The 16,057-nt window shown below is 34.0% G+C and overlaps 1 protein-coding gene across 2 annotated transcripts in view; it reads right to left on the reverse strand.

Annotated features, from left to right (window-relative positions):
* ADGRB3 (adhesion G protein-coupled receptor B3) overlaps positions 1 to 16,057 on the reverse strand; it is a 765,428-nt gene that overhangs the window by 416,359 nt on the left and 333,012 nt on the right. For both annotated transcript variants that reach the window (XM_023230291.2, XM_023230292.1), the window contains 2 exons: positions 14,411 to 14,512; positions 13,934 to 14,040 (listed from right to left, as the gene is read on the reverse strand). In XM_023230291.2, the coding sequence (XP_023086059.1) occupies positions 13,934 to 14,040; positions 14,411 to 14,512 (209 nt within the window). The remainder of the gene's footprint in view (positions 1 to 13,933; positions 14,041 to 14,410; positions 14,513 to 16,057) is intronic.

The following is a 16,057-nucleotide window of genomic DNA, read 5'->3' on the forward strand; positions in this document are numbered from 1 at the left end:
TTTCTGAAAGGCAATTTATTTCTTCTTCTCCAAGAAACACTGTATGAATTACAAATTTCTTAGACATATTCCAGGCCTGAGAATGCATAAGGTTTTTCTACTTCATGAGGCTGGAGCAGCAATACAGTGCTGGGTCATTGATAGAGGCTTGGAAGGGCATCACTGCTTGTGTGAGAAGTGTTGCTAGCATCCTCACGAAGGCTTTAGGACCTCAGCTCCTAGCACCCAGGGCTTATGTATGATCTAACATTCCAATAGCTTTTTCCTACAGTTCTGGCTTTGATATCCTCCTGCGTTAATTTCCAATACCACAGGATTCCTAGGTCTTTCTTTTGAGAGAAGCTATAAGTCAATATTTGAAAATATATACTTCCTATAGTTTATGCAGAAGTCATTATGATCTATAATGGTCAGCTTGGTTCACCCCACTGCTTTATTATGACTACTACAGGTACCCTAGTAACAATCTGTTTAAACTTCTCACCATTTCTCCCTGCAATAATCATGGATTCTGTCTTTGCTCCCTGACTCATGCTATTTTATTACTTTAAATGCTCTCCCAAAATCCGCTCCTTAAATTGTTCTCTCTCTTTTCTACTTCATGAATTCTTTTCGGATAACGGCAATCATGATATGATCTCTATTTTCAGGCTCACAGAAGTAATCTTGCGTATCTTATATCACTATAGTGTTTGTCCTGTTATCTTATCCATTCCACTAGAATATAAACTCCTAAAGAGCCTGTAGTTTCTTCTTCATCTTTGTTTCCCCTATAATCTCTAAAATACTATGTGGCACACAAAAGTACCTGTTCAAAGGGTTTGCTGAATTGAACTAAAACTACAGGAGGATTTTATTTTACTTTCAGCAACTATAATCCACAAATGTTGGCAAGGTAAAAGCAGTAGTCCATAATTATTCAAAACAAAGAAATACGTAATAATTGGAGAACTTTTACATTTCCTTACAGAATTGTCTTGTAAACTATATCCAATTAATATAAGTAGGCAAATGAATTCAGAAATTTTAGAAATCTACAGTTATATACTTGGTACCTTTAGAAAATAATAACAACAATAATATATCATTCTGACTATATAGCAAGCATGAGAATACATGTTTTAAAGGGGTACCTCACTTGAGCTTTAAAACAATCCTTGGAGGTGCCATAATGATTCACATTTACAGATGAAGGAATGGAGACTTAGTAAGGTTAACTGCATTCTCCAGGATTGCATAGCTCCTAAGTAATGACTATGGAGATTTGAGCCCAGGCGGTCTGATCCGTAGTCCATGTGCTTAGCTAATACTATATGCTTCACTCAGGTTTTATATGGTGCTTTCATTAGAAATTGTCAAAATGCTTACTTTGACAATATTTAAGTGTGTTCATGTGTTTAATATGTCCAGAATATTTAAAAATCATTATCAACCACGTTTGTGTTAAGGAGAAATTCAATATTTTTCATATGAAGAAACAAAAGACATGAAGCAACTCACTGGACTCTTGAGGTATTGAAAATTATTTGAGTAGTAGTTGTTATTTTGGAATATAATGTGTAAGCATTTCTAAAGCCATTTACCAATGCCTATAGAAGATTTTGTAGGTAGATTTACTCAAGTAGAGGTTGAATAAAAACCTAAGGATATCTTAAAGACTCCATTTCCTTTGGGTAGCGTGTTTTGATTACTGTAATTTAATCATGGAAATAATTCAGAAAGGTTTTTTTTTAAATTTTCATATTTCCTTTTAAAATTATAATTATCAGCAATTATGCTTGCTCACATTGCAACACTGTGAGCATTATTGCTCCAAAGAACAAGCCTTAAAAGTTTCTGTGTCATTCATATTTACTACTATTGAGGAGATCAACAGTGAAGGGGGGAAAATGAGTCTAAAAATAGTTGCTCTTCAGAGTTCTAGACTAAGCCTCCTTGTTCTTTATATAGAAAGATGTGGAGAGGGTCACGGTTTAAAGAGTAGGTGTGTTTCTGAAATAACCTTATTCTTTTCTTTTCAAGCCTCCCACTGCCAGCCACAGTTGCCGCTATTGTGTGAATCTTAAAAAAAGGTTTATCATAGTTGCTCTGTGCAAATGACACATTTCAAACATCATATATTTATATATTATTTTCAGCATCAACTCCTACAGTCCATCTGTAAGGTGTATTAAAGGCTTTCATAGTTCTAAGTGGCTCCAATTAAAAGATAATTATACATTATCATAAAGCAACAATCTAACTATACATCTTTTAATTTTGTTCATAATCTGTCATTTCCTAAGACTAAAGTCGCTCATTGGACAATGGTATTTGATTATTTACAAATCTACCTGAAGTCTCCACGAAATATAGAGATTATTCTGTATGAAAAAGAAGATATACCCTTAGTTCTGGTAAATGAATATTTCTTAAGTTTCCCTATGTTTGATATGAAGAGTTTGTGTTCATCTCAGGGTTGCCCTAAAGTGAAAAGATCAAGTCTGAAAATAAAATCATTGTCTGGAGACAATATGATAGGGCAGAGTTGGTCCAGAATTTCACTGCATAAATCATGTATGTATCACACAGAACTCAGAATTGTGGGTTGAACAGCATTTGGCCAAAAGTGCTTTGGATATCCCAGTTTCTTGTCTGAGGAATCTCTGAAGTAAGAGATTGGACGGCATGGATTTGAGAACTGTAAATTATTGTTATGGGAATAAATTGAGCCATGGAGAAAACTGAGTCTGGTATTTACTGTTCATATTTTCCTGTAAAACCTGAAGTTTCCAAAATAAGAATGAGAGCATAGTAAATTTGCCTACCCAATATAAACAATGGATAGCTTTAATTTCAGAGTTTTTGGCTAGAATTTGACAAAACTGCAATCCTGAGCAAAGGACATATGCAGGTGAGACTTGTTGTCAAAACATCAAACAAATCTAGATGTTCTCATAAATATTTTGAGCCAGCAGATGGAACTAGAGCATGCTCTATGAGCTTAAAACAGTATAGTGGCCACAGACTGGCACCCAAGCTTTTAGGAACCTTCCCCAATCTGAAGCAGAGCACTAAGTAACATGATGTTTCTCTATGGGTTTCTCAATTCTATTTCCATTACTTGACTCTTCCGGTTCTAGGTATTGTATATCAGTCAGAACAGCATAGATTATGCTGTGCTAACTACTTCAAAATCTCAGTACCTGAAAGCAACAAACAAATATTTATCACACTGCATATGCAACCCACATCACCAGGGAGGCTCTGTTTATTATAGTCCTTCAAGGGCTTGAGATGATGGAGGATAATAGACCTTGCAATGGCAATGAATGACACTCACAGGCCTGACATGGCTATGGTCACCTCCATGCACAACCAATTGACCAGAACTAGCCACACAGGTACCTAATATCAAGGGGGTGAGGAAGTACAATCCTCCCATATGCCCAGAAAAGGAAAATCAGGTATCATCTAATATGATATGTTTTGTGATGGTATGATGCTAACTAATTGTCATTTTACTTCTTTGCCTCTCTCTAGTGCCAATGGATTCATTCATCAAAATATCAACGCTGGATAAAACCTACCACAGTGCTTCTCAAACTTTAATGTGCAGTGAATTACAAAGAGCACTTTTCAAAGTTGCTGATTCTGATAAAGTAGGTCTGGGGCAGAGTCTGAGATGCTACATTTCTAACAAGCTCTCAGGTGCTGCTGATACCTCTGGTCCTCAGAAAACATTCTGAATAGCAAGGCTTTAACAAATGCCTTCCCTGCACCTGCATACAAGTAGCTCAACTTTGTTTCAGAAAAATCATAACCAAACTGACAGCTATACTCTAAATTCTGTATTTCAGAGTTCAGGTTGTATGCAATGCAGCCTGCTAATCCTATTATATTTCTCTAATGGGCTTATTTTCAACCTTCTGGAAATTACTGTTTTATATCTTTTCATCTCTCTTGAAAAGACACATATTTCCTCCTAAATCCTCACTCTTAGCTAATGATCCTGCCTCATACTAAATGGAGAAAAAAGAATCCATCAGATGAAAACCCCATAATCTCTCCCACACAAAACCCACTAAGCTCTTTTCACTGTATTCATCTTTCCCATCTGCTTTCCTCTGGTTATAATGGAGAAAGTATCTTTTCTCCTACCAAAATCAATTTTTTGACATTTGCTATAGCTAACATTTCTTTTTGCCTTGTTGGGTTTTCTTGAATTTTTCATGTTTCTCTTCTAAATTTTTACTGGATAATTTCTTTTAACATATAAAAATGTTATAATATTTCTCATTTAAAACAAAACAAAACAATACAAAACCCTTTTTTGGCCTTACATATCCTCCTAACTACTACCCTATTTTTCTGCTCTCATTCATTATCAAAATTTAGAAAGGGATGAATACACAACCTTTTTTACTTCCTAATCTCCTGTTCTTTGTGTTGATGACTTCCAAAATTATTTCCTGTCCAGAAATTAGAATCTGAGTTTCCGACTCCCATATCCAATTACATTCTCCAGATTTAATAGAAACAACCTTTGACAACCCCCAACCTGATCTGTCCCAAATTATTTCTCGTGGTCCTGCCTTCCCTGCCTCAGAAAAATGACATTATAACCAGCCAAATGTGATTACTAACCTTAATAAATGACACCATCATCTCTTGTCTGGATTACTGCAGCAGGTTTCAAAGCTTCCAGTCCTGCCACCCTATGGTCTATCCTCCATAGAAACCTCATATGACCCTCTTTAATTAGATTTCATCAAACCATCCCTCTTCTCAATGCATTGCCATTGCACTTATTATTAAATCCAAACTCCTAGCAAAGGCCTTAAGGCACAGCTCTCCAGTCTCATCTTAGGATACTCTCTTCCTGCTTACTACCTCTGGCCAGTAGATCCTTTTGCTTTCTTAAAGACCTCCAGGTATTTCCGTGTGTCATTTTCACTACATGGAATGTGCTGTCATTTCCTGACATAGTCATTCTCTCCACCCTTTACATGTTCATCTCATGCATTCATCTCATCTTTCAGGTCACAGTATTAAATGTTATTTCTAAGAAGAAATAGACCTCATTGTTTGTTTATTTGTTTGTTTTTTATCTGAAGTCATTTCCAAACATTATTCTGTATGTTGGCACCCTGCTAATTTCCTTTAACATATAAAAATTTGAAGTTATTTTTAATCTCATCTCCTGTCTATTTATATTTATATTGAATTTATTGTGTATTACATTCAAGTTGCTTCCCTAGGTCCTTGAGCTCTACTTGGCACATAGTTAAAGGTCAATGATTATTTGTATAATGAATTAATGGATAGATGAATGGATAAATGATTGAATAACACAGTATAGTTTCTTTTGTATTTTTTTTTCCCATTGGTATTAGTCTGAATATACTTCTCTATATAATTATATTTGATTACCATTATACTATACAATTATATATACTATATATATATATATATATAAAATATACTATACAATTATATTCCAACCTATAAATAAGTTTCACTTCAAAAAGTTTTAGACAAGATCGGGCCCACTCAGTGTTGTATGGCCATAGACACTTCAAAAAGTTTCAATGCCTAAAACTGACTCTAACATTTATCCTCCAAGTCAAACTAAAAGCATACTTTAGGAGAAGCTTAACACTCTCCTTGGCTTTTGTTGATATAATCAGTAATAAGTTATAAGGTTAAAAATAGAAAAAATAGTATATCTAGATATACTAAAAAATAGCATATCTATTAGAGATACTTCATATATATACATATATGAAATATGCATATATATGTATATAATATGTATATATGTATATACCTATTTCATATGTACATACATATTTCATATGTATATATGTATATATGAAATATATATGTATATATTCATATACATATTTCTAATATGTATATTAGAAATATCTAATATTCTATTAGAGATGTTTCATATATACATATATACATGAAATATCTCTAATAGATATACTATTTTTTCTATTCTTAACCTTATAACTTATTACTGATTATATCAACAAAAGCCAAGGAGAGTTTGTATATGTACATGTTTGCATATGTATGTATATGTATAGGAGATATATATATATATCTCATAGGCTTCCTTAAAATTTCAAAGGGAACACAATCATGTGTGACTAAAGATTATTTTTCTTTTTTATAATACAATTTAAATCTACCGGTTTGGGATAATGTCTCACTTATGTAAGACCAGTGATTTTTGTCATCAACTAGAAAAGCTCACATAAATTACAAAAATGACACTTTCAAGGACATCAGAAAGCTATGTAAGTAATGAGAATGAGATGAACTAAACTGCTAGAAAGTAGAGATCTTTTCTGAGGTGAGCCAAATATTTCATTCATTTTTTTTTCTCCTGTGAAAGTTTGTTAATTCTGGGTAAGAACTGAGGGTCGAGAATGGGTCAGGCAGATTACCTCTGGGGTAGAAAGAGAAATTAATGTAATTTGGTTGGCCAGAGATGGAAAAATACAGTGAAAATTTCAGGGGCCCTAAAAATCCTGCTCAGATTTTTTTTTTTTTTCTCATGAGACATTCGCTGAGCTTTTGACCTGTGTAAAAAGCTGAGGAGATAGGATGAAAAATTATTAAATGCAGAACTGCAATTTTCCCTTTCCTTTAAGAGCTTTGGGAACTGAGGGAAGAGTCCAGTGTTAAGCACCCAGTTGGCCTCACCCTCAAGACAGTTGACAGATTTGAAGTTGCTTGGGCAGAAAGCTAGAACATGGAAGTAGCAACTTCTGAAGGCTGAGCTGAATCTCCCTCGGTCTCTCAGAGCTGACGGGATGGGCACATGTAGGCCCTAGAAACATCATGGAGAAAGGTAGCCTAAGTAGATGGAGTCTTATTAAAAGTGCAAAATAGCCCTGACCCAGATCAATTTCTGATTGAATTAAAGTATCAACTCCTCACTGTATTTGAATAGCTAAGGACAGGAAGGATATTTTCTGGGATACATTAGCCAGTATGATTTGAGGACCATATGTTTATTTTATGCAATGTCTGACATTCAATAAAATATTACTGGATATGAAAAGTGGCCAGGAGATATGACAGACAAAAACTAAAGCAAAGTAGACTCACAGATTATGCAGATGTTACAGTTATAAATGTACTTTGGGAGGCTGAGGCGGGCTGATCACGAGGTCAGGAGTTCCAGACCAGCCTGGCTAACATGATGAAACCCCATTTCTACTTAAAATACAAAAATTAGCTGGACATGGTGGCGGGTGCCTGTAATCCCAGCTACTCAGGAGGCTGAGGCAGGAGAATCGCTTGAACCCAGGAGGCAGAGGCTGCAGTGAGTCGAGATCACACCATTGCACTCCAGCCTGGGCAACACAGCGAGACTCTGTCTAAAATAAATAAATAAATAAATAAATAAATAACAAAATAGACATTGTCCATTCTTTGGAGAGCCCCAAAAGTGTTCTGATGTTAAAAACAGAAACAAAGTGTATTCTAGACTAGGAGTCTGTAAACTATAGCCTGCAGGCCAAATCCAACCCATTGCCTGTTTTTGTATAAAGTTTTGCTGAAACACAGCCATGCCCATTTGTTTATTTATTGTCTGTAGCTGTGCTCTTGTACTACAAAGCAGAGTTGAATAGTTGCAACAGAAGCCATATGGCATGTAAAGCCTAAAATATTGACTATCTTCTTCTTATAGAAACAGTTCACCAGCCCTGTTCTAGACTTATAATACAATACATAAAGTTACTACAATTGAAAGCTTTCTTCTAGGCATAATGGAAAACTCATTAGGAATCTGTGAAATATGTTGTCAACTCTGACATATGAATCGCTTAGAAAAGAAAGATTTAAATAACACCTCCCTTCCAAGTTTGTTTGTTTCCCATCAGCGTCAATAAATGTGAGCTATTATTATTTGCTGAAAACACAGTGAACACATAATTTTATTCAGGACCACATGTTAAAAACTCCATAACTGTGGAGCTGAACTCAGATCTCAAAATTCTAACAGGTGGTCCTGAATAAAATAAAGAGGGTTCTGCCCATTTTAGAGAAAGCAATGTCCTTTAATTTTCCTTGGTATTGTTGGGTTCTGCAGTGATTATTTGAATTCCTAAATGAGTACTCACAACATTTTGCAGTGTGGCGACAAGAATGAAAAGGCAGTCAAATGCTATGTCTTGAGTACTAAGAACAAAGTTGTCCACATGATTTCATGAGAGGACTATGTAGTTAGAAATACATGTATATGGATGCAAAATCAATGTAATAATTAGTAATAATAATAACTCACAGTTACCGAATGTGTACTACGGTCTGGTAACAATCCTGTTCAATTTATCTGGAGTGACTTCCTTATTGATTCAGGGTTAAGAACTTCCATGTGATTATAATGTTGTCAGGATTAAGAACTACTGATTTAGGTGCTCCTGGCTTTCCATTACTTGCCATGTTCCAGCCTTATTTTATTACATAGAACTTGCAGAACAGGTAACTCCTGTCTCGCAGGCTTACTCACCCTCACCTAATTGGTAAATATTTGAAAATTAAAACCATCTGCTAGTTCCTATGACCAGCTGAACCTTGGCATTCATTTATTGGTTTCTTAATTGCTCATTAAAGAAACAGTAAGACTAGCATACTTTTTAGCTCAATACATATTTGTTGTAAAGAAGACCTATGATGGTATTGTTTTGTTTTCTTCCCCCAAATAAGCTGCAGTAATAAAATGTGTTATCGTCTCTTAGGCAATGTGCTGAGCATTTGTGCAATGAGATGGTGACCAAAAAAGTGTGATATGTGAGGAGTTTTGTTGCATTAACTTGAGAGAAACTAGGGAGAAAAAAAAGGAAAGCAAATATTCTCCTTTCTGTCTCTTTATCTCTCTTTGTCTCAGTTTCTTTATCTCTCTTGGTCTCTCTGTCTCTCTGTAGCTCCAGCTATCTGTTCTAATAAACTACCCATAAGAGTAGAGGAAAATAGGAGGAACAAAGTCCTTAAACAGGATTCAAGCTCTTTAATATCTGTAAAATATGTTAGGTAAAGATGACTAAATAATCACTCCAACATTTGTATTTGTTTGTTTAATGAAGATTTGAATCATAGAAACAGAGTTTTAAGGAACAATAACTTAACACGGGACATTTACACCTAACTCTTCATATTTCCCTATGGAAGAGCTTCCATTAGAGTAGTATCTTTAGCCTTTCTCCATCTTCATCACTCACTCATCTCCAGGGAAGGAGGAGTGATATACCTGTCCAATACATTTAGGAGAAAGCATCAGTATGCTTGGACCACCCCCCTTTGCTTTAGATTTGTCTACCTACAGGGGCATACATTCTGCCAGTTACACACAGCTTGTCTCCCCAGGTGTCTGTTTGTATGTATGTAAAAGAGAGGAAGAGGAGGAAGAGGAAAAAAGAGAGAGAGAAAGAGAATGTTGCCTGTGATTGTTCGCATACACCAAAGACAAAATAAGTCTATTTGTTCAAGTGTAGACTGGCCCACTGGACCACAATATTTAGCCATGTTCTCCAAATAGCTTTATAAGTAATAAGAAATGATATTGTTAACTTATTTGACTCCTGTGTCTATTTTTCAAGAGTTCTGTAATTATGTTTGCTTTGTCTGGTATACAATTCAAAACATACTCCACTGTATGAAATGAAACATTAACATATTAAAAATTTAAAATTTCCAAGAATCTCACTACATTTGGCACTTTGTTCTTATATTCTCAAATTTATTTAATTGGGTATGTGTATTTGTGTCTTGTCTTTTAAAAAACAAAAACATTGGTATGATAGTGTTTAACTTTGTATCTTATAAGGCTTCCAAATAAACTTCGTAAGTATTAACATATTGACATCATTATGCAATGGCTGAATAATTTCATAAAGTGATTTCACCAATCACTACACATTTCTAGATATTTGGGGGCTAGAAAAATTGCACATGAAGGCTAATACTCACTACTTTCATGTGGTTAATATGCATAAACATTAAGTCTGGTGTATCACCTTCTCAGAACTCTCCAGCTACCAGTATCCTTCTACTGATAAGAAAAGTAGCAAAGTCATACTTCACTCAAAAATCTATGAAATATTTATTAATAGTATATGCTTAGTATTGTGTTAGGAACTATAGCAATGGAGATTTGCAAAAAAAGAAATAAAGGTTCTTGACCTCAAATAACTCAAACCAAATGTTCAACATGACAGATTAGTGATTTTATATCTTAAACTTATTAATGGCCCTTTTGTTTACCTCAACTGGTTTATAATTGAGAGTTCACAGAACATACACAACTAATATTTATTAATGATAAAATTTCATTTCAAATTTAGGTGATTGCTATATATTTATAAAGTAGGTATACACATATATTATAATCTATGTTTCAAATGGTTGGAAAACACAGATCTACGTATTTTAAATATTTTTCTACAGTAGATTATAATTAATTATTATTGAATGAACTTTTTGAATATAGAGGGGTAAGAAAATGAAATCTCTTAAGGATTAAATGTTGAAATGATAAACTACTAAAAGAGAAAAAAGCATAGTCTCCAAACTAACTTGAGAATTTGAGGAAGTCTCAAATGTTCTATATCACAAATACTATCTAGTTTTGCTACTAAGACAAAGCATGACTTAGCAAAACCTCAGAATGAGTAAGACTATGCAGAAATGTTGATCTCATTTCTGTTTCCAATTGAGTATGCAGAGTATGGATGATGAGGCTGATGTGTGACATAAGCATTATTTAAAGCATAAATTCATTCATCCTATACTTTACTGAACATGTAAAAAGATCATGTTCTTTTCTTTTGTATGCATACATACACAAGCCCTAGATTTGTGTATGTATGCATGTATAAATGTGTGTGTATATTTCATACATGTATTTGAGCATAATTCATATGCCAAAATATATGCAACATCTATCTTGTCTCTATCTATCTATGTAACTATCAACTACCTATCTATCTACTTACTATCCAACCATCTGTCTATATCTAATTTATCTATACTTTTCTATAGGTACAGCTCAAATTAACAATATGTTGAGTTATAAAATTGTATTCTTATTGAAACAATTCTTTAAACTCAAAATCAATTTTCTGTACCCAGAAATATTAATGCCCATTGTTATACAACTCTTTCACAATGGTATGATTATTTCATATATCTCATTTGTTCCATTCCAAAACTTCCACAGGTGCTAAGATGATGGAACCAACTCCATTTTGTAAATAGCAAGATAAGACTTGAGTGTGATCATGTGACTTTTCCTAAGAACACGTAAGCAGAAAATACTGCTCCCAGCAATAGAGTGTAGGACAGATGATTTCATATCAAAAGTCGAAAAGATTAAATGGCCTAAAGAAAAGAGATTAGGTTTTGGAACAATTGTGCCTAGAGCATACTTTTCACTCTTTACCTCACTGAAGTGGACTGCTCCCCTACAGATATTCAGTTTTTTTTTTAATATAAACTGCAGCATGGACACCCATCTTGCAGATTCTTGTGAGGACTGGGATTCATTTATGAAAGTTTCCAGCCAAGTGCCTGGCACTATGTAGAAGCCGAATAAACAGAGGCAGCTTTTCACTATACAAGATCATGCACCTGATAAGTGCAACCAAGTCAACAAGGGCATATTCATATCTGCTGTCAATTATTGACTGAATAATTTCAACAGGATTCACACTTTGAGAGTTCATTTCTTCTATTTCACTGAGTGTATCTATCTCATCCATCATCAGATGCCCTGCACTCAAGAATGAAACCTCATTTAAATATTGCAGTACAAAACAGTACATTTGGAAAGTGAAAATTTTCTGCAACAAAAGTGATACTATTCATTCTTAGCAAATTTGTAAAGATTGCTCTATTATTTACTTAATCCATGCAATTATTCCCATTCATCACCATGACTAAACAAGAACTGGATATGGATATAATTAAAGTAAACAAAGTCTAGTGACTAAAATTAGAAAAAAAAATCCATTAAAATTTAATCTATATGTTTTTACTTATACCTAATTTTGAAATATAATGGTCTGAGTTATTGACAGTTATTAATAAAAGAAGCTTTATATTTCATATTCTTAAATTTTATATTATGAAGCTAAGCTATATATTATATTCTCCCACATATATATTTTGTCTCTAAATATAAACAAAAATGACTATAAAAAACATATCTGTATATTTATATATCTGCATATAATAAATATAAAACTATTTATATTTCTATTTTTACATTTACATCAATATAATGCATATTATATGATATATAAATATAAAACTGTGTATGATAAATATATAAAAATAGTTATGTATTTTTCTATATTATAAATATATATAAAAATTAGCCAAGTAATCATCAATTACTGCTATACACATATCTGTAGCAATGGCCCTTAAACAACACAGGTTTGAACTGTGCAGTTCACTTATGTGCAGATTTTGTACTGCTTGTGCCACTCCTGAGCCTACAAGACCAACCCCTCCTCTTTCTCCTTCTCAGCCTAAAGATAATGAGGATGAAGACTTTTATGATAATCTACTTCCACTATTCAAGCAAATATAAATTATCTTCTTTATGATTTTCTTAATAACATTTTCTTTTCTCTAGCTTACTTTATTGTAAAAATATGGTACAAAATATATGTAACATATGAAATATGTGCTAATAAACTGTTTTTGTTATCAGTGAGCCTTCCTTACTGGTCAAGAACAGGCTATTAGCAAATTTGAAGGGAGTCAAAAGTTACATACAGATTTTCGACTGCCCTGGGGGTTGGCGCCCCTAACTGCCACATTATTTAAGGGTCAACTGTATATACATATACATAAGTGTATCTAATGACAGAAATAATGCTCTAGAGAGTTAAATAATGATAAATTTAACTCCAAGTTTCGTAAGTAAACATGCTGTGCAGAATTTGACTTTCACATTTTAAAATATGCATTTCTTTGGTTTTCTGATAATGAAACAAATACTAATTCTATTAGTTGATAGGGGTTGTTACTGTATAAGCTATTTCTTCATCCACAAGAGTCCTCTTTAGGATTCTTAAAAAAGTTATGTATATTTTTGAGTGACAGTAAGAACCGTAAAAGAAAACATAAGCACAACAAAACATAAAGGCATTTAAGTAAACATCACTCCTGCCAAGATTCAACTTCCCAGTTGGCTCATGTTCATATTTTGTTCTACACCCCACAGTGTTTATTCATGTATGGAGACCCTCTTGCCTGTTAGTATGAAATGACAACAGTCTGCAGTAATGACAATGACTTGTACTTGTAAAATACCAGGCAAAATGTAACTGTGCTCAAAATATTCATGCATCATATTCTGTGAATAAGTCAATGATATCTGGGAAAAGAAGAGCTATTTTTGGTAAATTTGGCCCATGTAATCTTTTGGGAGTAATTAAGTTTCTCTGGTGCAATAACACTGTCATTTATTTTAATGTCTTAATCTCAAACTGCAGTGAACAATTTGATAGCTAAGTGACACAGCTTTACCATTGTCCAACCACTGAAAATTTAAATAATTTAATTTTAAAATGTATGATATTTAAAAATAAGTATTTAACGCAGACTTAAGCCAATCACAATGCATATGTTTAATTTTTATAGGTAAAACTGAATAACAGATTTTGCTCAGGCCTTTCCCCCATTAGACAAGGGATTCTTTCACTTAAATAGCAGGATCCATAAAAACCTACGTCCTAGGAACAAAGCAATTTAGCACCGACTTATAAAAATTAGCTTTCTATCACATGGCTTTCTCCTTCGGGCATTTCTTTCTTAGAGATGTTACTGATTTGATTGTACAGCAGAAGGTTAAATTCTCACACCATGATCATTAGCAAAAAATAAACAGAGCAAGTACTAAAGCTGGCTTTGCACCTACTGAATGCTGCAAGTGTCTGTACTCATTTGATATGCATCTTGCAAAGCTCGGCTGTTCCCAGAAGGCCACTCCATGAAGACTGAGAGAGCAGCGTCTGCTAGTGGTGCCTGCGAGTCACAAAGAACAGAGAGAAGCTTTATAATAGGGATGCTTGAAGGCATCACACATAGTTGGGAATCAGGCTAAAAATTAAGTTTGTACTTTTTTCCTTTAAAAAACATGCACATGAAATTGATATTTTGATTATTTCTTATAATGCATATCAGTCACACTGAGAAACAATTACACTAGCAATATTTTCTACATCTTTTCATTGGTTTCATTTATGAAGCACTTCACCAAAATTGTTTCATTATTTGCTTATCGGACAGACTTATTTATGGATATAAGACAAAAACATGACTTCATAAACCAACACCGCACGCTGTTCTTGGACGGGGATTATCATTAGGGTTGGGGTGGATCATCCTACTGTACCTGTGGCATTCAGGGGACATTGATTGAATGCCAAGTCGCCTGCTGGAGTCCTTTTCCATACCATCGACATCAGATAATCCTCAGGGCATATTTCATAAGGTGCTGCAATTTTAAACAAAGGGACTTGAATGTCAGTAGTGTTTAAAAAATTTTGGCAATAAACAATTTTCAAAGGCACCTCTCTAACTGCAGAGCTCCTTAGTTTTCCTTTTTTTTTCTTTTTTAAGAGATGGGGTCTCACTCTGTTGCCCAGGCTGGAGTGCACTGGCATGATCCTAGCTCACTGTGCAGCCTCAAACTACTGGGCTCAAGCCATCCTCCCTCCTGAGCCTCTAGAATAACTAGGACTACAGGCATGTGTTGTCACATCTGGCTGATTTTTTCTTTTAATTCTGTGTAGAGACAGGGTCTCCTTATGCTGCCAGGCTCATCTTGAACTTCTCCCAAAGCGCTCGGATTATAGAAGTGAGCCACTATGCACGGCCTCTTTCATTTTCTTTAATGTATGTTGTTTACTGAAATGTTAGTGGCATAAACATAGACAAAAACTCATCAGATTTCCTTTTTGTATCTACAAAATATTTACAGAATTGTAATTTCTTTTTAAACTGCTTACTCTGTAGACTATTTATAGAGGTCATTTGGATTTGCCTACAAGTTGAACATATTCAGGCATATCAATAAAAATATTTATAATATTTTAGGATGTTACACAAAAAAGTGACTTCCAACACATCAAAAGGCACATTAAAATTATTAACTATTAAATGTCAAAACTAAATAAGCATAAAGAGTAAAAATATATAACTTTTTACTTCTTCAACTAAAAGCAATGATAGCAGTAAAAATATACCAATTTGATCTTTTTGTCATATTATATTCAAAATCTCAATTTAATTATTGAGCAAGAAAATCAAAAATAACATCAAAAATAACAAAGGTATAACTGAAATATAATGAAATGCAAAATAGTAGTGAAAGAACGAGGTCTGTATATATTGTGTTAAAAGTGACATCTTGTTCCCATATGAAAGAATACTAGTTCCTTCTCTAGACGCACACAATGTTGTGCTTTTCATACAACACTGCCACTTACATGTTCCTATGTCAGTCTTCACTATTTGCTAGGGATCTCGTTTAGGTCTACTCTCCTCTGGATCACTTGTACCTAACGGTGTGTTTGCCGCATGAAGTTGCTCAAAATTGAATAAATAAATAAATGAATATATGCTTTATAAATACCTTGATAAATCAGTGAGGATCTTAAAATACTAAGTACATAAATAAATACAGGAGTGTGATTTCCTGGGAGAAACATCTTCTTTGCCGAATAATATAATATTTAATCCATGATAATCATCGTTCTACCGATACCAATTCCATTCCAGAATTTACGAACTCATTAAATTACCTTATAGTTACGAGTAGAGGAAGGATGCAAGTTGACAAATTAAATCTTGAAATAATATTTTTTTGAAAAATTACCCAAGATAAGATGAATGGTTTGAACCCATGGGGATTACAAAGCTGAGAGTGTCACTGAAGATCACCTATTCCATCTCCTTCCTTTTTACAGATGAAGGCACCAAGTCCCAAAAAGAGGCAGCTTGTCTAAGGTGACAGAGCTGGTGGAGGTGTCAGCAGGAC

The sequence above is a fragment of the Piliocolobus tephrosceles genome, chromosome 5 (genome assembly GCF_002776525.5).
Source record: "Piliocolobus tephrosceles isolate RC106 chromosome 5, ASM277652v3, whole genome shotgun sequence".
Classification (NCBI taxonomy): Eukaryota; Metazoa; Chordata; class Mammalia; order Primates; family Cercopithecidae; genus Piliocolobus; species Piliocolobus tephrosceles.